We start from the raw sequence: 22,314 nt of genomic DNA, 5'->3' as shown, positions 1-22,314 counted from the left end.
GAATCCCCCACGGTTGCCTGTGCAACTGCAGCAGCAAAAGTGATAAAAGAACCAGACACACTGAGCCGTCATTTACTATCATGTTATCAAACTACCAGCTGGAAACGCTCTGGCTATAACTCATCGCCTATTCAAGCTCAGACAAGACAACTGCAGCAGAGAGGGTACAGTATGTCAACATATAGACAAAAAGCATTGACTGACAATAAATCCAGTCAAAAAGATGGCAAGAAATCAAGAAATCGTATGAAAGTCAAATCAGTGGTCAGGATGAGTCAAAAATCTAAAGACAAATTCAATCCAAGCTCACACCTTCTTTAGTGAATCGCAGGGAGATAAAAACCCCACAAATTGAGAATTCCATTCCTTTAATGACAGCAAGATTTTATTTCCCTCAGTTTCCCATTTGCTGCAGAATTTGCATCTTGGGAAAACAAGCTGAACATATTTGTAAGTAAGTTTTAAAACAATTAAAATGTTTCCACGTTGAGTATTCTTTGGATTACAATAAATTTGTTATACACTAGTACAGATCCGATTGTAAGAATTATCATTGTTAGATTTCAGATTTTATCCACTGAGATAAGTAAGAACAGTTCACACTTCAGAATTATTGCTTCAGGCGGCCTTAGAAAAATTACTGACTTCTTATCCTCAATTCACATATGTAGTCATAGAGTCTGGACAGAAATAGATGTCAGAAAGACATTCTTCTGGAATAAACAGGTCAAGCTCCAGCTGTGACATACAGTCCACAAAGAATGAGATCTGGAGTCAAACGTTTACAACAAGGTAATTAAATTTCTTGTAATTACAAGATAAGTACATAAAAAAAGAATTGGCTATAAGCCTAATCAGTGACATGTGGTGAAAATCTGAACCACAAACAGCTCATCTCAGACGATCAGCTTTGGAAAATAATAGCAAGATTTCAGATAAGGTTACTTTGGGTTTTTGTTGTTGTTTGGGGGTTTTGCCCCCCCCCCCCCCCCCTTGTTTTAGCTGTTATTGATCAGCCTTTCAGGAGAAAGTTCCAAATTGTGTCCTTAGCTGTCACTCGAAGAACCACATTGTTCCTTATCATTATGAAAAACTTTAGTCAAGCTTCCTGAAAGTCAGTGGAGCCCTGTCCATCTTTCTAGCATTTGTACAGCACTCTCTGAGTGCCTGCTCCCAGCATTAATGAAAAGGAATTTATTCTTTTACCCTTTGCTGTCAAACACGTCGTCCAGTCATGAACAGGCATCATGTCATTCACGGGCATTAATCCAGAAGTCAGCTGAGCGGCAGTAAACTCCCAGTCCAACAAAAGTTACAGAATTCTTTCCGCTGAGTTCAAACGAGCCACATCACCATATTGGTGAAATCCACAAACCAAAATAACCACTTACGGAATGCAGAAAGGTGCAGTTTTTCTAAAGCACAAACACACTTGCATTTTTTAGAGGGACCTCAACAGGCTGGAGAAATGGGCTGACAGGAACCGCAAGGGGTCTAACAAGGAGAAGCGCAAGGCCCTGCACTTGGGGAGGAACAACCCCACGCACCAGTGCGTGCTGGGGTGACCCTGCTAGAAAGCAGCTTTGCAGAAAGGCATCTGGGGGTCCTGGCAGACACCGAGTTGAAGATGAGCCAGCCACGTACCCTTGCGGCAAAAAAGGCTACTTGGGCTGCGTTAGGCAGAGTATTGCTAGCACGTCAAGGGAGGTGATCCTTGCCCTCTGCTCAGCGCTGGTGAGGCCCCACCTGGAGTTCTGGGTCCACTTCTGGCCTCCCCAGTACAAGAGAGAGATGGAACAACTGGAGAGAGACCAGCCATGGGCCACAAAGATAAGTAAGGGACTGGAGCATCTCTCAAAGGAGGAAGGGCTGAGAGAGCTGGGACTGTTTAGCCTAGAGAAGAAAAGGCTCGGGGAAGATCTTACCAATGCATACAAATACCTGAAGGGAGGGTGCAAAGAGGACAGAGCCAGGCTCTTTCCGGCGGTGCCCAGTGACAAGACCAGAGGCAAGGGGCACAAACCAAAACACAGGAGGGTCCGTCTGAACATCAGGAAACACTTTCTCGGTGTAAGGGTGACCGAGCACTAGCACAGGTTGCCCAGGGAGGTTGTGGAGTCTCCATCCTTGGAGATACTCAAAAGCCATCTGGGCACGTTCTGGGCAACTGCCTCTAGGTGGCCCTGTTCAAGCAGGGGTGTTGGACAAGATGACCTCCAGACGTCCCTTCCAACCTGAACCATTCTGTGATTCTTAGAAAAACCTGTATGCTAAATTTGTCATTTTGTCATCGTAGATTAATCTAGAGAGTGTTTGTGGGAAAGATTCCAGCCGGGAATGGCTGTCCATCAGTAACATCTGTGCTTATGGTTAAGAGGATGTGCATCATAAATACTTTTTTAGTCTGGATTAGTTTTCAGAAGTAAAAAAAAAAAAAAAAAAAAACCCTGCTCACAGCCTCATAAAGAAAATCTTTGATCTATCTAGATCCATCAGTATTATTATGATTTTTGTTAGATGGAAGAAATACAAAAGTTAAAAGCCTCTTAAGCTTGGCCCAGTACCTATGCAAAGAATAAAATATCTATCTTCAAATAAAAATTGAAACGTTAAGTTTCAACTTTATCTTTTTTTACATTATCCCATCTACAAATACATCCTCCTCTACAGACACAAGAGCTACTCCCCAAGATTTTTAAGTCCTCTTTATCAACACTAATTAATTGACAGTTGATGTGTACCCTTTATTGTATTCCTTCATGGATCAACAGCTTTTCAAACTTGATGTCTGTTTTTCAAGTCTGGAAAATTAAACCATATTACATTTTTTATAGTCCTTCCCCTAGTACAAAGCCCTTCCTTTATTCATACAACACCTTGTCCACCAGTAGGCCTGCACGAGATGAAAGGCAATGACTACAGCCACAGTTTGACTCATCACCATTCATCCTTGAGCTAGTGAGCGTTCCCAATTGAGGCAGTAAAAAAGTAGGTAGGTGTATTCCTTAGAGCTTCAAGAGGTCATGCTGAAAACACATTGGATGAACTTCCTGTCTGGAGACACATCACTTCATAGAAGCAGAGGTAAGCACCCACTTACCCACTTAAAAACTTTCCCAAGTCAGAATGACAAGCTTTGCCAGTGAGGTCTAATGTCGTCTTGAAACACAGCTATGGAAATACTTTTTTTTTTTTTTGAGGCATGGACCCATTTTTTTCATGGTATTGCATTCACAGATGCTGTTTCAAATACTCTCCATTAAGATGTAAATAATACAAACTGTGACGTTACTGCAATTAGCATTGCCATATCAACTGCCTTTAGCAATAAGTGAAATGCAAAAGCTCTTTTCATTATTATTTTAGTCATTTCTAAAACGACAGCTATTTGATGGTCAGTATTTGCTTTTAATCTTCATGAATGCATTATCATACTCATAACGATGACTATAACGCTCTTATTTACAGCATAGAGAAGTTCCACAGACATAATTCAGATCACTCTGGTTTCACTTTAATGTGAAAATCCTCCTGTTCTCACCTTATTTCATATAGGCGGTTTCTCTCCAAAATAAACATTCTATGTCATATTATAAATAACAGGCACCTTTGTCTTCCAAGGCAACGACCTTGCCCACGTATTTGTATATACAATGTTGAGCACCCCTATACAGCTAAATACAAACAACAGCAAAGTAATTCCGCGTAACAAGCTGCTTTCACAACATCTGCAACCAGTTATTGTCCGTTTCCATTAGTGAACATAAAATTGCTACTCTGTACACTCAACTACAAGCACAACAATAACCAGAGCGTTGTAATCTTTTCCAAATGTTTTTCATAATTGTTCTAGCATACTGATCTGTCAATAACATTTGTAAGCCTCCCCTTTATCGCCCTTCCCCCTCCACAAATTCGACAGGATGTAAAGACAAAAATACTTGAAAATTACATGTGAGCGCTAATGTGTTTAAAATAGCTGTGCCTTTCTGAAGTGATAAATCATATTTAAAGCACATGCATACTCACAACAAATGCATGTCTCAGCAGAGCAACGGGCCTTTTATAATCATCTGTTACTACTCTATTCTTCCAAGGCTAGTCTTGACAACTGGTTTCTGCCCCACTTACACACCATGTAGCACTCTTACATCCACTAACACTCCCTGAATGTTCCTATCTAACACAGCCTCTGTTTACTTATATTCTTAAATACTGACTGTAGTTGTCTAAGTGTTATGAACTTGCCAAGAAAAGACCCCAGTCCAGTCCAATACTTAGTAATTTACCTCAATTATTAGCAGGGGTACATATAGTTTAAATAATACTAGGGAAAAGCTAAAGTAACTCAAACAATATAAGCCAGGTTGCTTCAAGTTTTGGCAATTTGGCTGAAATTAGTAACTGGCTCAAGACACCGCTGCCTTTTTCCAGAGCTCATGAAAGCAGAGATAAAAGAGAAAACGTCCCTCCAAGTCACTTTGCCCATGTTTTTATTACCCTGCAAGGGTCATGTTCCTGCCTTGTTTTCGTATTTGTGGCTTCCATTGACTTTAATGTCACCTTTTCAAGACAACAGATGTCACATTTGCATGAAGGAAGCCTAAAGAAATGCACTAACTTATCATTGTCACTTTACAACACCACACATATATTTAACATCAGGAAAAGTTTACACAACTGAAACTTACTCGACATTCCCTGCAGCTCTTGGATAATACTCGTTGACCTTCTGCTAGCACTTTGCCTCCATAGATACACTTTGCTGTAATTTGAGAGGAGAAGGAGGGAGATTAAAAACAAATAAATTAAATCCATATTTAAGTAGTAAACAAATGCAAGGTATAACACAAAAGTAAAACCAGTTTCACATATGCTGAAAAACTATATGTTAAGAATATGATGCGTTTTGCTCTCATCAGTCGTCACTATTGTATATAGTTACAAGCAAAGTAGCTAACGATAAATTCATTTTAAGAGAAAGTAGCATCAGACAATACGTACCGGACCAAATTCATTAGTATTTGATAGAAAATACTTTCGTTACTGACATTCTGTAGATCAGCTACAGTGTTTGTGTTACTAGAGGTCTTCATGATCCACTACAAGAACTGGAGACATTTATTAGCATACTGTTCATCAAGAGAATAATATAAGCACAGATATCAATTAAACCTTCACATTTTTTATGGGCACAAAGGTGAACTCTTCAACTTGCTGGAGCACTTAAAAAAGGGATTAGATGCAGTGACTGACTGTACTGAAACAACAAACTGTAAAAATCTGTTTCAGAAAAACATTCTTAAAGCACACATGAAATAAGCAGATTTCCCAGGAAACTGAAAGCTCCTACAAAAAAAATTCTGAAGTTTTGATCCTTCTGCAGAAGATAACCAGCTCCACAACCAAATCAACAGACTAGAACACGTGAGCACTCCGCATTCGTTTCAAGGCAAAGTCAACTAGCTTAGCTTAGGACTACTGCCACCGTGAATAAGAAGGTGACCTCCAGCAGGACCACAGTAGCATACGGCTCGGTCAAGTATTACCATAACTATCGCAGTCCTCTTGGAACTAGATGTCTAAATTTCAATTCCAGAGGAGGACAGTAAATCCATTAATTAAAGAGAAGAGTCGGACTATTATGATCTTACACAAATCAAGTATCCATCATAAAGGCACTCCACATTACTAACAAGATCAATGCTAAACACTGATAAAATAACTTCTTGTTGCGGTGTTTCAGCTCTCTCAACACTTGACCAGTAACAGTCTGACCTATGACACTGAAAGGAGAGCCAAAAGGTACGAATCCTATGTTGCAATTGAACAAAGCTTTAGAAGTTTCCTGAGTGAAGGCACATGCACATTGAAAGTGGAAGTGTTCAAAGTACTCAGTTCTCAAAAAAAGTCACAATCTATCACTGGTTTGCCTCAGTTTCTCTCCTGAATACCAAGGTAAGGGAACCAAGCACTTACAGGTACACATGTGTACCCCTTACAGGTGATACCAATAGGAGTACTCCACAGCAGCAACTGTCATAGCCAGTTTGATTCCCAAATTTTAAACATAAAGGACTACTAGATCAATCTGCATAAGTTTCCAGACATAAAATTGTTCCTAAGGACTTCTTGTTCAAGCTTACACTCTTGAAAATGTGCATTTCTTTAAAAAAACAAACAAACCAACCAACCAACCATAAAACAAGAACACAAGATTTTCAGAATAACTCAGTTTTCATCCTCAACGATGCATTTAAAAAAACAAGCTTCTTCCTTTTGGTATCCTAGTTTTCTTCATTTTTCTAACATTGCCCTACTTTTTATGCCAGAGCTGTTGTGATCTCACTTACGAAGAAAACTTCAGATCAGGAAGCTTCATTTAAATTAGGAATCCCAGTAACTATTTTGGAGGAAAGATTAGAATTAGAGAAATTTCCTTTTTCTTTCTTGCCTATTCTCTTGATATGACTGCTTTCAACAAAAGAATGGACACACCAGAAAGCAAGTTAATGCACAACTCAGAAAAATGATGAGATTTTAAATAAAATTATAGTCTTTTGTCAAATATTAGTTGAAAGGCTAACACAAGATGGCAGGGATCAAAACAGAACCGCCTCATTTTTAAAACCCTTAACATATCAGACATTAGAGCTACTTTGTTCGTTAACCCTCAGCTAAGACAGGAAACTGTTCAATAATCCAGCCATTCAATAATCCTTAGAGACGGTAAATTACAGCTGATGATTCTATCAGAGCTAAATAGGAAAAGCACAGAGAAATTAACACCTGCAGTGCAGCTCTTCGGAAAGCCTCCGCAATTACTACTATCTACCCAAAAGTGACTAACTGCGGCCCTAGCACATCATTCTGTCAAGGAGCTGGCATTTACAATCAATTTCAATCAACTTCCATACATCTCTTCCCATTGACTGACATGCTGAGTTCTTGTCAGAATAACGAGTCAAGTTTGTGCCAATCACTGACAAAAGGCAAGTTTGATTGTTCATCTTTCCATTACAAATAACAGGAACACAGTTTACTCATGGGGATATACGCTGAATCTACGATTTTGTGCCTTACAATTCCTTTGTGTCAGATTTTGACCGTTGTGCATACATGCATGTCAGCAAAGGAGTGGTGTCAAGAGAAGCATCCAGTTTCGTGAAAGAACTTTCTAGACTTTCAATGTTACAAGCAAAAATATTTTGAGAACAAAAATACTGGCCAGTGTGGCCACTTTACAACCTGAGTGCTCTGTTCATAAACATCTTTCAATAAGCAGAATACTCACGCCGACACATAGCTGAGAGAAATAAGATAACATGAGTAAACAAGAGCAAGTGCAAGATCACAGCTAAAGGACATTTGTGCATGGGACTAATGAATTCAATGACTGAGGAAGGGTGACAGAATACTAAAAGAAGTGTTATTATTTTCCTAATAAATCTTAAAATAATTCAACATCCCTGTCTTAATGAATTATTGAAAAACTCATGCATGAAGTTTACTAGTCTCCAAGACCGGAGCGGGGGGGCGGGGAAGATAATTTGTGCTTCTCAAGATAAGACTAGCATCAGTATTCAGCTAAAACTTCCATATATAAATTGTCTTTGTCCTTTGTACTACTATTAAGGCAACAAATACTGAATATTCCTTCCAGGAATATTACTTATGGCTTTCATTTCCAGAAGGAACTGAAAGCTGACAATAACACTGATCAAAAAATTTAATTCTATTTTTTTCTTTCTTCTCATAGATTTATTTTGAAATTAATTACAGCAAACTATCACTCCACACAGTGATACTAACCAGGGTCTGAGATTCTGTCATGTTTCTTTTAAAAAACAGCCTTCCAACCCAAACTAAAAGATAGGCAAAAAGATAACAGATAACAGTTCAATTTATTACTCATCAGTACAGAAAGTTCAGACCACAGGCTTGATGGTCCTCAACATCAACAGGAGATACAAGCTGAAGCCAAGTAAGGCTTCCCAGCCCCAAACAAGCAGATGAATCATTTTACACTGACAACAGGTAAAAAGGGAATCTGAGAAATTTGCAATGCTTGTTCATTTCTCAGCAATTATTTTTCTTCTTAAATCAAGTTTGCCACTGTGATTCACGTTACCCAAATTACCAGGACCTATGAAAGTCATTATAAAACATGTCTGCTTTCAGGACAAGTTTAACTCTGCTTAAAAAGAGGGTGAAACCAACAGGTATGTGTGATGTACTTACCCTTGCATATTTTGCAGCACTGGCTTTCCACATGCACTGGGAGAGCATCAGGAGGACAATCGAGAGGGGGACAAGACATCCTTCGGCACTCCACAACTCCACTCTAAGCAAAGGTTTTTAAGACAAAATTCAACTATGACTGCTGTCATTAGTATTTCATACAAAACGCAGAGGACCAAAAACTGTTTACGTAAATGAAAATAGCCTTGTGGATTACAGATCCATCCTTCAGTAACAAATTTAATCCTATCCAACCACAAACTTGAATCAAAATGCATGTGGAGGTGAACCACCCCATTTTGATACGTATTACTGTTTTTACCCCACTTTCCCTGAGCAAAGTGCATTAAGCGGAAAACATAAGCCCATCTTTAGAAGAACATAAGCACCGCTTTCTGTAGGCTGTGCCAATCATCTCTGAGATTTCTAACAATCAGTTTTCTATTTTCTTGAGCAAACAAAGACTCTCTTCAGATATTTATCAAATAATTTCAACAAGACAAGATTTACATACTAATTCTCTTCTGTTCCTTGGTTTTTCAGAGTGATAAACACCAAAAACAGAATCTGCATGTTGTTACCATGCAAGATGCAACTAAGCTTCTATGAATACTATTAAGATAATGCTTCCTTTTCGAAAAAAACTACTGCACTGAAAACAATTCCAAACCAAACGCAGACAATGCCACGCTTTCACCCCAAAACCGTAAAGTCCTCACAGATATAATTACAGCAAATAAGAAAGCATTGTCAAGGGAAAGCAGATTTTATTTATGAAGCCTGCACATAAGCAATGTCAATTTTTTATTTCTTTATTTTACCATTTCGCTCCCTATTGTTCATACTGCCACCAGATGCATACTAAAAACATAATAATTCTCAGAGTTAACATTATGTATTCAAGGACCATTTTCACATTTTAATTAGGTCCTACTCCTTAAACTCCTTTAGAAAGTCTTACTTTGCATGTGCAATTCCTGCAGTGATCATCTTCAACCCATGAGTCTTTGTCTCTATAGATCAATCCATTTACTTGACAAGTCTTCTCACAATGACAGTCTTCCAACTGACTCAGTCTTGTTTCTGCATAATTTAACTATAAATGAAAGTAACTTGATGAGATTTCTGCAATTCAAACACATGATTTAAAAAAGCAAATATGAGAAAGCAGTATACTTATTTTTAGCCGAACCAAGTTTGACTACAACCTTCGAAACACTGAACCAGGATGTCAGCAGGTATAAACTAACCCTACTCTTTGGACTTCGATGGAGCTATACATGCTAACTGACAACAGTTATGACTCACGCAGTCGTCTCTTGTACTGCTAACAAACCCCACCAAGATCCCCTCAGGAATGTCCGGGCACTACCAAAAGTACACAAACTACAATTGTTTTTTAAAAAAAAAAAAGTCTTAATTGCTCAGCAACCTGATTGCAAGTCAGAAAGCATGAAGACTGGCAGACTGACTTCTCCTAATCATCCCCATCTCATCACTGTTAAGCATCAGCCAGACTAATACTTTCTGACTTTTAGAAAGGTCTTAACCTTATAATAGCAAGTAAGATATAGAGGGGAAAGACAGCATTTTAATTCAGTGTAGTACAAAATATTCCCAGACTGTGATTAACGGAGAAGCCATGCTCCTGGAGTAAACCCCGGGCTGGTGGCTAGCTCTTAATGCCCTTTGCTGTTCCCATTACCTCCTCAATTCCAACTACTAAAATGCATATCAAGAAACTAAAACTGATGCATCTTTTCCAAGTATTACATCTGCACGCTAGCAATTGCTATGTTTACTGATGAGATACTATGCAATAGTAAGTGGATACAACGCTCATTCACGTAGCAGCAGCAAAGGGCTTTTTGAACCACCCTGTCCTAAGCCATATCACAGAGCTCCCCCTCGTACAAGGTACCATCTTACCATCCTCTGGAGAGGAACAACCCCCGCCTACGCACACCTGGTACCCAGTGCCATCATCTCTAATCCGTAAGAGCACTCAAAATGACTTTCCCATTTACTAATACTAAAAATAAATCAATATCTAAATACAGGCTTAATATTTAGAAGTAAATATGTGCATTCTTCAGGCCCCAGAACTGCCATTGCTCTAAAAACTACCCTGGTACCAGCTGGATAAGAGTTTCTCAAGGTCTTGACTCTTTATATTTGTCTTATGCCTATAAGCCATCACACTGAAGGCACTGCAAATAGCAAGGCTACCTAAATCTGGCACAAGACAAGACGAATGCATACTTTATTCTGCTATAAATATGATGCTATTATCCTACATTACAGGTTGCTACATTTTAATAGTAGCAAGTTTTATAAAAAAAGGAATGCACAGTGCTATAGTATTTTTTACATAATGCCATATACCTGAATTTCATATATTCTATCCTCTAAAATTCCATCCACTTTAAATGAAAGTATTCTAATATGTCCTTTTTCATTCCTGCCAGTAAGAGAGCAACTTACTTTAGGAGGAAGAAAAAGAAAAGAAATACTAAGCCAATTTCTGTGATTTTTTTTTCCCCCTGCAGTCCTCATGAGAGAAAGCTCTTTATTTGTTGTTATTCTGGGATAACAGGGGATTGATACTCATCTCCCCCAGACTCAGCATGATCTAGCGACTTCAAAACTGCTTTTCACATTTTAGAGGCAAAACCATCCTCTTACTGAACTGCTTGTTTTCAGCAGAAACCATTTTCAGGTCATTATATTTGGTCATTATATTTACAGTATATAAAATACACTCAGTTTTGTTAAAAAGGTGTTTGATTTGTCTTGAACATCTTCATTAACATATCTTGGTTTGTTTGGGGGGGGGGGGTCATGAACACTCCCATATAAATAGGCTATACAAATTTTAGAGAGAAAGGACTTTAGAAATACCCAGACTTGAAAGTGGTACTTGATATTGTCCTTTGTCTGTCCTAGAAATTATTCCCTAGAAAAAGAAGAAAGCTCCAGGAGAATAAATATTTTCAATTTATTAATTTTTTTCTGTCATTTGCATTACCTTGATAAGCTTCATTTACTTAAAAATCATTTACTTCCTGTTCTAAGAAATACCTTATACATAGCAAATCAATCAAGTAGATCACCAGAAGGCAGGCATGCAACAACAAACCCTCCAAGACAGAGGTCAGTGAACGTACCACAGCCCACAGAATCTGTTCAGAAACAGCATTTAACTGTTACCTGCTATACTAGAGTGACCAGAAACATTCTGTTTCTCAACTTCAAGCCTCAACTGAAAAACTTCTGTTGAGCTCAATAAGACAATTAATTCCTTAAAATTAGCTGAAATATCCTTCCAAATGTTGCCAAATGCACACAACTAGATTTGTTGAACATTTAAAACATAAGTAGAAAATTCTCAAGCTTCAAATATTTTTAAGTTATGAATAGAAATAAACTCATGAGGGAGAAGCAGCCCACACTGTACCAAACACTTTCCATATACTAACCAGATCCTAAGTTCCTAACATTAAGGAATATTTGGCTAGCTATTATTCGCAAAACTTATTTAACACTTTCTTTGCTTCTCCTTTGCCCATACAAATAACGGAAAGATGACAGACTTCTGTTAAAAATGTATTGTTTCTGGCAAAATGAAAAACAAAAACATCAAAAAACCTCCAAACTATCAAAATTTACAAGGAAAATTTTGTTATTCACAAAAGTATTCACGGCCATATAAATCCATGATGTAAACAAACCAGATTAACTAGTCTATCAATGAACTCAATGCTCGATTTTCCTTGGTTTTAACCAAGCTGAAGCTTCAACCTTTCTGACCTCAACCAAGGAAAGATTCATTAGAAATTTTTGTGCTGAAAGTCTTCATGTAACAAACACATCTGAATACAAAGCACACCCTAGAGTGTGGGCCCATAATTTACCAAAAAGAAATTATATTCCACTCAAAGAAATGCAGGAGATGCCCAGACGGATTTCAGTAGATTGTTAGAGTTGCATGAATTACTTTAGCGATTGTATTTAAAGAGGAGCTAACAGTATTCCAGCACGGCAGTTAGGAATGCTGAAATACAACATGATCCTTTTCACCTGCAGCAAATTAACATTTTAGCCAAATTTCTAACACTCTGACCTATGGTGTCTCTCTATTTAAGGACACAAGATTAAAGCAACTAAACTTAGTATACTGCAAAGATTCAGATTTAATTCAAATGATGACAAAAATAAAATGGGCTTACAAAGCTAGCAGTTACTCATCTTTGCTTAAAAATTTAGCATTTACTCATCTCTAAAAGCTACGTCTTCACAAGACATAGGTGGGATGAAGACATAACGGCTGTTGGCTTGTTACAGGCCATGATCAAATGCTCCTGTACATAACACTCAACGACAATCTGCTACGACAACGCTCTGCTGGGCCCCTTATTTAGACCCCATGTCCCATCCTGAGCAAGCACTAGACTCATGGGACCCTGAGGTAAAGCCCGACCAAGCAGGTACTCTCTCCTCCTACGCACGTACTGCATAACTTGCACTGCCACCAAATTATTGGAACCTGAAGCCACTAGCCTGATGTTTTCTCCCCAGGCAAGCCCTGGTCTGAGTCTTCATAGCTTTACGTTATATACACTGCCCATATGCATGCATTGCAAAAAACATTCACTGGAATATTCCATGCCGTAAAACAGCTGTAACCAAATGCAGATTGAGGGAGAAACTGAAATCCTAGATATAATGGAACCTAAAAGCAACAACAGGACATCAAACCACGGGGCCCGCTTTTCCAAAACACCATGTTCCTGCTTCGCATCTCTTGGTGCGGGACCAGGATCTGGGGTTCATCGCTCATGTACATTAGCAAGCCGTTCTCCGACCACCTGCCCTGCTTAACGGCATCTCTGCAGGCAGCTGCACAGCCCTTCTAAGCCTTGCTCGTTGCCTTGCCACCATATGATATGCTTGTATCTACATTAGTACCACTTGCGGCTATTGCGGCTAGGACTGAAAAGGTAGATACAAACCTTAATGCTTCCCTCAAGTCCCTCTAGTTTTAACTTGCATTTGTCTACCGAATTAACTTCCTTTCCTGCTGCATGCATTTTTCCTGGACAACAGTATTTCTGGAAGAACTGCAACAAAACGGTCAGTGCACTGCTATAACAGAAAAGGAACTTGCAATGAAGGATTACCCCAGTGCCACTTCATGGAAGCACAGAGTCTTTGCAGTACAAATACTGTTATTTTCTTCCCCTCGTAAAGTACTAGCAAGCAAAAATATAATTAACAGCACAGAAAGCAAGTTACTCAGTACAGTGCATAATTGGAACTTGCTCTTACCACCAGCAGGGCTCAAAATAATTGCCCCTCTTTCACAGTACAAGCAGCAAACTGAACTAAAAGCTTCACATTTCGCTGTCCAAAGCACGTCAGCTAAGCAGATTGTCAGCATAATGCGCATATTCTGTAAAAACAAAGTTTCCCCTTTCCTATTAGGAAGGAAAAGAACACTCAAAAGCAGCACAGGAACAAGTATAATTCTTTTACACTAGCAGCACTGCTATGCAAATCTTATTTTTTAAATTCCTGTTCAGTAACTACACTGAGATTAAAGGCATCTACAGGTTGGCTGTAGTTACACTTAAATCTATAAGTAATTAGCGCATAAGTGCTGTTTCAGATGAGGCAATTAATTGCCTTTTACCACTGACCAGATGGTTCACCAACATTAACCTCAAAAAGTGTTCGCAGACTGCCCTTTAACACACATCAGGGGTTCAGTCACCTCAAAAACACAGCTTCCTACCCCAAAACTTCACCACTGCCTTAGCTGAAGGGCCTTGGCTGTCTATTGGGGGAGCCGAGCCTAAAGCTAATATCCAAAATCCCAAACAAAAAACCACTATAGCTTCGTATTCATCCTATACACAATCCAAACCGGGGGAGGGAAAAAAAAAAAAAAAAAAAAAAAAAAAAAAAAGACCAAGCACACACCGCCTGGAGCTGGGTTAACTTAACTTTTACACTGGTAAAAGCCACTGATCAAAGGTGATGTCAAGATCAGCACAGCTGGCAGCTTCATAGGCATTTCCATTTTGGGGCCTCATTTCAATTGCCAGGAAGGAGACTATGCCAGTCCTGAAGACTTCACAGGACTTCCCATAGGCAAACACACACCCCTCTGACAGCATCACATGGTGAGGAAATTGTGAGGGATTTCGCTCCTTTGTTTCTGCATTTATCCCTCAGCATGAAAAGGGAAATCATGCTAAGGCTTCTTACAAAAAATCAGACCCTGGGCATTTTGTCACTATCTTACAAATAATAAGGCAGACAACAGAAACCGTATGAGGCTTAAGTGACATCCGTGAAACTATATCCATAAGTCCGCTGCAGATAGGGCTACTGGCAGAAGGAGGAAAAAAAAAAAAAAAAAAAAAGGCTCTACCATGAAAACACAGAATAACTGCAAAAGGAATAAATACTTTCGTGTTGGTCTTAGCACAGAAGGAAATAGGCAACTGACAAAGAAGCTTAGGTACCTACTTTTGCAGTCATTTTTGCCAGGAGTTCTTGCAAATCCATGATTCCTTGCACCAGACTTAAGAAATCACTGCAGGTTGGGCATGCTCAATAAAGGAAGAGTAAAAAGAAACAGAAAGGAAGAGAAGGAAAGACACAATAACCCATAAATAACCAATAGTATATCAGACTTGATTTATCTGAACATAAAATGCAATCTGTTTACATAGAATTTTTGCCTTCTGCAAGTCAGCACATGCAAAAATGACAAGCCTGAAAAGATTATTTTTAAAACAAAGACGTAATCTGTATGAAAAAATCTAAAATAGAGAGAAGAAAAAAAATGCTACTTACTGCGATTCAGATTAGGACACTGCGTTATATATCCATTAGGTATAAAGATGACTTTCACATCTTGAATAACACCCTTTGTAAAAAGAAGAGAAAACTGGTAATATTGATTGCAAACGTTCACTTAGACCTGTACAAGCTGTTTCACAAGTAATTTCTCAAGCGGGTGCAAAAAATTGACCAGCTCACTCTTCTTGTGAGGAAAAGAACTGAAGACAGACAAAATATAACAACTCCTCCTATCTTCCTGTGTGTTTGGATATTAATTTTCATAAAACACAGAAATCATACTGCTTTGTCTTTTGCAATTGCCAAACGTAAGCTGCTTAAGTGTCTTAAAAATGGGATTACTCAAGCCCATGACACACTTTTCCAACAGACAAAAAGAAAACACGGCAATACTCTTTAGCGATTCAGCAAAATAAGACTGTGAAATGAAACATTATGAAAAGAGAAGTATATAGTGCAAGAGGTAAGTAAGAGTCTACACTTCAGTTGTTTGGTTTAGTTTAGCCTACTAGCTTTGTATTTCAACAGGCAGTTCATGTAATCACGCCATCAGTTAGCATTAAATCCTCTCTCTAACCCAGACAGATGGAAAGATCCCCTGTGCAGGACTGGCAGAAATCAGGACTCCAAGGACAAAGCCAGCTAGTGCAGGCTGTTTGAGGCTCAGAACCTGAACTGGGCAGGACGGGAGAGAGGAAGGACCAAAAGGTCCGGCACTGGCCGCATCTTCTGTTGTCCCTGACTTGCCAGGATATCTCCGGTGGAAGCAGCAGACACAAAGGGTTGCCCGGTATCCCTGCACACCTGGGTCCTGAAGAACCCTAGATCCTTCAAATAGCCTAGAAAATGCTGAAGCTTGTGTTTGCTCTTTTAAGCTCAGTACGAAGCTCTTGCTCCATCTTTGACTGTGTAACATACTTACTCCACAAGATCCACTACCTTTAATAACGTCATGGTCAGCACGGGAGAGGAGCAAGAGAAAACAAGGGACTTCTGGTGCTGCTATATGCGCTTTCCCTGACTTAATCAGATGTTTGTGACAGGGCTCCAGCTCCTTCCAAACACAGAAGAATTTCTTTAATGTGAAAGGAAATTTATCATTGTGGCAGCTATTATCTAATTAAATTACTGATTTTTAATACTATGTTTTAATTTTCAGTTAAACTGCAATAGAGTGAATTTTGCAGACTGAGGACAGTGTCACTTGCTCAAAACATTGAACTCTATCCACAAATAAAATATAGATCTCAGATCGCCCCTGAAGCCTGGCAAGTACAGTAGGTAACACTTAAAATTTATGTGTTCATTTGCTAAAACAGCAGAAGGTGATCAGCAAGCACCGTTTCCTGCTTACTGTTTCATGATCAAATATTAACTGAAAATATTAATAGACATAATCAGATCATACTGTCTTTCTTGCAGAAGTATATTCATTTATTAACCTTTTCATCTATGAGAATAATGAAACCATCATAATAATGAGAAGTAATACTGTCACTGGAAATGGAACATCCTGAAAGCCGTTTTACATACTTTCTGCTAGCAGTCATCAGCGAGAAATTAGAAGGTGAAGCACAAAAATATATTTCAATGCTTAAGCCTCTCCAGTGAAAAGCTCAACCAAGAGTAAATGAGATTAGGAAGTTTTACCAGACCATATCACACAGCTAACAGCACATCATCCAGACGGAAGTGATGTTTTCCTCCGCCTTTTTTTTTTTTTTTTTTTCTTTCTCCAAAAGTGCATACTGAACTTCAAACATGTTTGCTGCATCAGAGACCCACTGCTCAATTGTCTTTTGGCTAGATTTGCATTTAAATACAACCTGAAGAGGAAACACAACTATTTTTGTGCCTTGACTTCTGGCTACATGAAAGCATGTTACCATGGAAAAACGTACGAAGTTCAATTCACCACTAGAGATGCCTTCTAAGTCTATAAACCCCCTGAAACAGAATTAATACGATCAAATATAGAAGTGAACCTTCAAAGAGCAGAAATTTTGCTGATGTATTTTTTTAATAGAAAGACTTCATTATAGGCAAACACTTATTACAGCCATAATTATTGTAACACGTATGAACAAACTTGGACTATTCCTCCTTCAGCATTAAGTCCCGGTTGCCGAGAGCTTTCTGTGACCACAGCCAGAAGGAGAATTAGGCGTGCACAGCTCCCCAAGGGAAGCCCAGGGCCCTGGTTCACCTTGGCACAGGGTAGAGTTCTTCAGTCCACGTTCTGTGCAAGGACATCAGGATTTGGCCTTGACAGGGAGATGTCAGTGGTCAAAATCCTCCCGGTTTTTCCCTTCGCAAGCAGACATCACCTTTATGTTATCATTAAAGCATTTGGCTAACTACAACCAAAGCTTCGGTTCAGCATCAGGACTCACTAGCTTGAAGAGCCTTCGTCTGTGCAGGCAGATAACCAGCTACAAGACTAAATTCATGCCTGCAGCGCTAAGTATCAAGCCCACCCCATGAGGACGTAATACAAAAGCCCTGTTTATTGCACTCTCGTGTCTCCATTAAATAGAGAACTCCTCCCACACTCTGTGAAAAGGGTCGTATATTCCATGAGCTCTCCCCTCCTGCGTTTTCATTTCCTCCATTGCCTCTCACCCTCTTTAAAACCTACTTCTCCCACAGAGATAATGCGTGCCACACAGCTGTGCAAGTTGCATCAGCCAGCGCTGGCGAAAGGCTCTGCACAGTGGCACCGGCAGATGTGCCCGAAACCCTGCGCTTAGGCAGTGCTGTGTCAACACCACTAGATCTCCACTAGATCCGCGCTGTGCTCCTCTACACCGGGCACGCACGCCCCATGCCAGGTGCTTCAACGGTTGCCCTTGGCACTGTATTTACCTCACCTTAGTCTATATGACTCTGCGACCAAAATGACTACAGAGGCCCACGTATACATATGATGCGGTGCAGTAAAAATACCAACATAGTTTTCAAACACCTACTATACAATCCCCAGGCGCAGCAGCAGGATCAATTGAGCCTGCTAGAGCAGATATGAAAATTAACATCTTTTGACATGAATCACCTAGTCAGCAATGCATTAATAAGCTCATTTCTGCAGCAGCTCTTTGGAGGGAGCCTTAGGGGGAAGGGTTCTCCCCAGCAATAAAATGAATTTTGCAGATAATTCTGATCCTGACAGCCGTCAGATCCATCCTAGAATGAGGGTTCCCTGGATGTCTGGTATCACTCTCTTCCTCCTTTCAGTTGCATTTACTTTGGTTTCCTAATCTGATTATAATGGTAACCTCTAGCCCTAAAACAAAACTTGGCTTTGGGCCTCACAAAGAAACCTGAAGGTTCAGCGTGTATTTTTCGAAGGAAGTAATTAATAAGATTCCCTTCAAAGGACACAGCCAAAGCTATCTTAAGTCTGTTCTGCATTTGCTCCCACCACTGCTGTGCTAAAACCATTCCATCTTGTCTGAACTCCAAATGCTTGGCTGTAGCAGGTAAATTACAACTAGTAAGAGATACTAGTTCTAAGGGGTGAGACTTCGCTTCCCTCAATTATGCCATAGAGCACTTCATTCCCCAGCAAGGCCACAGACACAGCAGGGCTACTTGTGGAATAATCACTGTAAGCAAGGATGTGGAACAAAAGCATAAATAAGAAAAATGGCAGCAACTGGCCACCGTGACTTTTGAATATCATATCCCCCCCCTCCTCTTCTGATATACTGAAGAATTATGATCTAAAATAGGCATGAGAGTGTGGCCCAAAATGTGCTTTAATGCTATTCATTTACGGAGAGACACAACAAATTAATTATCATTGAAGTAAGAAAATTTTTGGCGCAGCGAAGATGATAGAACAGTATCCAGTGCTTTCTGTTACATAGATTATCACGGCTCCAACACACATACAAAAATGCTAATTCTTTTTTAACGCTCTTATTTCCCTGCAGATCTCTGTTTACATTAAGGAAAATAGATCCATTTTTTTTATATGCTAAAACAGTGAAACAAATTGCTCTGAAAGAGAAAGGGAGGTCCTACTGAGCATGTAAATATATGGAAAGAGACGTGTACTCTTTACAAACTGGCAAAATCCCAAGTTTTTGCAATGAGTAACATAAAAAAAAGTAAGATTTCTGAAACTCTCAAGCAGGATTAAAAAAATACAACCAATTATATTTCTGCCCTGAAGTTAGTAAAATATTCAAGCATGCATAAAGCAAAGTAAGGCACTTGTCGGCTTTCATTATGATCAATAAAAACTGTCAGCTCATTAGCATATCATTAGCTACCCTGCTGTTTCCAAAGTGTTAACGCGTAGAAATATTAATTTACAAACATATAATATCCCAGAGTTCTGAGGCTCTGACTGCCTGCATAAAATAAGAATTTAAGATGGGCGAATCCAATATAAGTTCGGTTTTTTCCTATGTAGCTATAAACATATGTTTACCATCTGTGGAATTATGGGAAGCAGCTGAGGTAAAAAAACAACAGCTGTAGAATAAAATAATACTATCAATTTCACTTCACAGTGACAGCTCAGCTGCTGGAGGATGAAATGTACTCTAGGTTCAGAGCAACTCTTGGACCGTCATTTAAGTAAAAAGTTAGCTTTTACCTCTGTTTCACAGTTAAAACTGTTAGCTGCTATGCTTAAATAATTTTAGCATAAAATAATTGTCCTAGCTTGTTGAAATCTGGGGACTTGGAGGAGAGGTCCTCAGAAAAACAGCAACTTGTAAACCTGTCTTATGAACTGACAGCTTCAAAGGGTAAATCACCGTGGCAACAAATCCATGCCAATATTGAGGATAGGCAGATTGGCCTATCACTGCACTATAAACCCTTTCACCGATAAACACTTGCACCATGGCTTGTTATCCAAAACTGGAAGAAATATCAGGAACTTTTCTGTAACTTGCTTACAAAGTAAAAAAAATTAATTTTCAGGTGGAGGGGGTGGTTTTCATTTATTGGTGGATTTTGTATGTTGGTTGGTTCAGCCATTCAGCCTCAACCAGAAAATCACATAGTCTCACCAGGGGCCAAAAAAAGCTGAAAGAAAACATACAGGAGAGGGCTTTTCAAGCGTGTAAAATCGAGGAGGAAACGGCCTCCAAACGCAACTAAGACCACAACTGGCCAAGAGACCACAGCAAAGCTGTTGTTTCGGGAAGGTTTAAAGATGAAAGCCAAGGATAGACTTTGATGCTGCCTCCACAGTCTCGTTCTGTCCCCAGGAGTGGCTAGGCAGAGCACAAGCAGGTATGTGAAACCTAAAGTAAGGAAACAAAACAAAACCCCCAAATACTGGGCACTTCAGTCGGTGACTACGGTACTCTACCTTGCAGGAAGAGACCCTTTTCTCTAAGTGTTGGACGTGCCTCAAATCCCCAGTCCACAGTTTCTACTAAAATTCACACAAATCAGCTTTCAGGAGTGTAAGACAACTAATCAGAAATATCTGGTTGACTGTTTATTAATTTCCGTCTTCGTGTGCCATTTTGTATCTGCTTACCTTAAAGAAGCCATGTTTCCTGTTTCTCTGTCCCAGCCATAAATTGCTTTCAGGTGTCAAATTAGTTTCTGGGGGATCAATGATGCGTTCATAAATCCTGTAGAGAAAATACATTGCCATTACTTGAATCCTCTTTTTCCTCTGAGAAGTTGCTAGTCAAGATCAGTTAATGATAAAAGATGGAAAGTAGAACAAAAAAAAAACCAAAACAAACAAAAAAAAAAACAACCCACGACATTTTTCATTAAACACAATATTTATCATTAGACAGTTATGAATGTATACGACAACTTTAAAAGCAAAAAAAAAAACAAAGAGGAAAACAACTATTAAAATCACTAACACACAAAGACCGCATAAAATTGAAACTCCCCTTTGTCCAACTGTGCAGCACTAGGCTACAAAAACCACAATGCCAGAACCCACCGTAGTAGGGAAAACAACAAAGTGGGACCATCCTAGCCTATGGGTGTCCTTCAGACTCAGCTATCCGAAGCTACCTGTCCTTCAGCTACCTGTTCTGGAGAAAAAGTGCAGTCACACACAAGATCCAACCAGAGAAACTACCCTTTGGGATTTTCAGACTGTTTAGAATTTTGAATAGACATCGCAAAGAAACTTTATTCCACCACTACTCCCATGGCCTTTTTGTCTCTGCATTTGTGTTATTCATCCTTGGACCTTTTGTTTTAGCCACTTCTCCCCTGTTTGCTGCTGTCACTGAATTCACTTGGCCTGGGTCCTCACATGCGCTGCCACTGCTGCACATCCAGCTTGACCATGTCACTGGTAGGTCTGGTACAGAGTAAGACCATTTTGTATTTGTTTGGTACCTAGCACTACAGGGACATTTTCTTGGTTATTCTTCAAGGAACTAGAAATAATATCAATATGAAATAACAACGACAACAAGTAACATGAGGTCCATAAGCAAACTTTATGTACTGCATAAACTTGCACATGAATGCAGTAATCTACACACCAAATTTCTAAAATTAATTCATGAAAAATTGCTGTAACGCAGCACTTTAAATTCACAAAAATAAGTATCTAGAGTTTCAAAAGGTTTTGCTTGGGTTTTTTATTTGTTTATTTTTAGGAAAGCTGTAATGAAGTTTCCATAGCACGTTTTTCAAGAACTCAGACCACTACAACAATGATATCATCATTTTAGAATACAAAAAATTCAAGACCAAAGTTACTGACCCTGGATTCTCATACTGCATGTCACTTCAGTGGGAGCCATGAACTTACTGCTTCATAACAAAAACAGCATGCTTAATAAGGATTATTGAGAAGATGTTGAAATACATTTCCATTACTATCCAGCTCACAAGCAGACTGTGTAATCACACCGGCATGACAGCCAATAGAAAAGACTCTGAATGCATCGAGACCTGTAGCTTACAGGGGTGAAATTATCTGTAAGTTTAAAAGGGGTGAAAATATTTTTCTTCTTTCTTTAAAGCTATGGCTTTAAAATGAAATGAAAAATGAACACCAAAGAAAAAAACGTACGTCAATCAACACAACGCATTGCACAGTTATCTTCCCATTTACACTCCGAGTGTTTCTAGCACAGGCTCACCCAGTGTAATCATTGATTTCTGTGTTGTAAGTTGCCACATGTATTGGGTTTGCATGGCAAGGTTTGGGGGGGGGGGGGGGGGGGGGGGGCCACAGGGGCGGGCTTTGGG

At 39.3% G+C, this 22,314-nt stretch overlaps 1 protein-coding gene across 2 annotated transcripts in view; it reads right to left on the bottom strand.

Moving 5' to 3' along the window:
* NELL1 (NEL-like 1 (chicken)) overlaps window positions 1-22,314 on the bottom strand; it is a 293,636-nt gene that overhangs the window by 213,202 nt on the left and 58,120 nt on the right. For both annotated transcript variants that reach the window (XM_010563709.1, XM_010563710.1), the window contains 6 exons: window positions 20,618-20,714; window positions 15,106-15,178; window positions 14,776-14,858; window positions 9,203-9,337; window positions 8,242-8,344; window positions 4,692-4,765 (listed from right to left, as the gene is read on the bottom strand). In XM_010563709.1, the coding sequence (XP_010562011.1) occupies window positions 4,692-4,765; window positions 8,242-8,344; window positions 9,203-9,337; window positions 14,776-14,858; window positions 15,106-15,178; window positions 20,618-20,714 (565 nt within the window). The remainder of the gene's footprint in view (window positions 1-4,691; window positions 4,766-8,241; window positions 8,345-9,202; window positions 9,338-14,775; window positions 14,859-15,105; window positions 15,179-20,617; window positions 20,715-22,314) is intronic.

Source organism: Haliaeetus leucocephalus, unplaced genomic scaffold, assembly GCF_000737465.1.
Source record: "Haliaeetus leucocephalus isolate CR32 unplaced genomic scaffold, Haliaeetus_leucocephalus-4.0 Scaffold173, whole genome shotgun sequence".
NCBI lineage: Eukaryota > Metazoa > Chordata > Aves > Accipitriformes > Accipitridae > Haliaeetus > Haliaeetus leucocephalus.
This window is presented reverse-complemented; position numbering and strand designations above follow the sequence as displayed.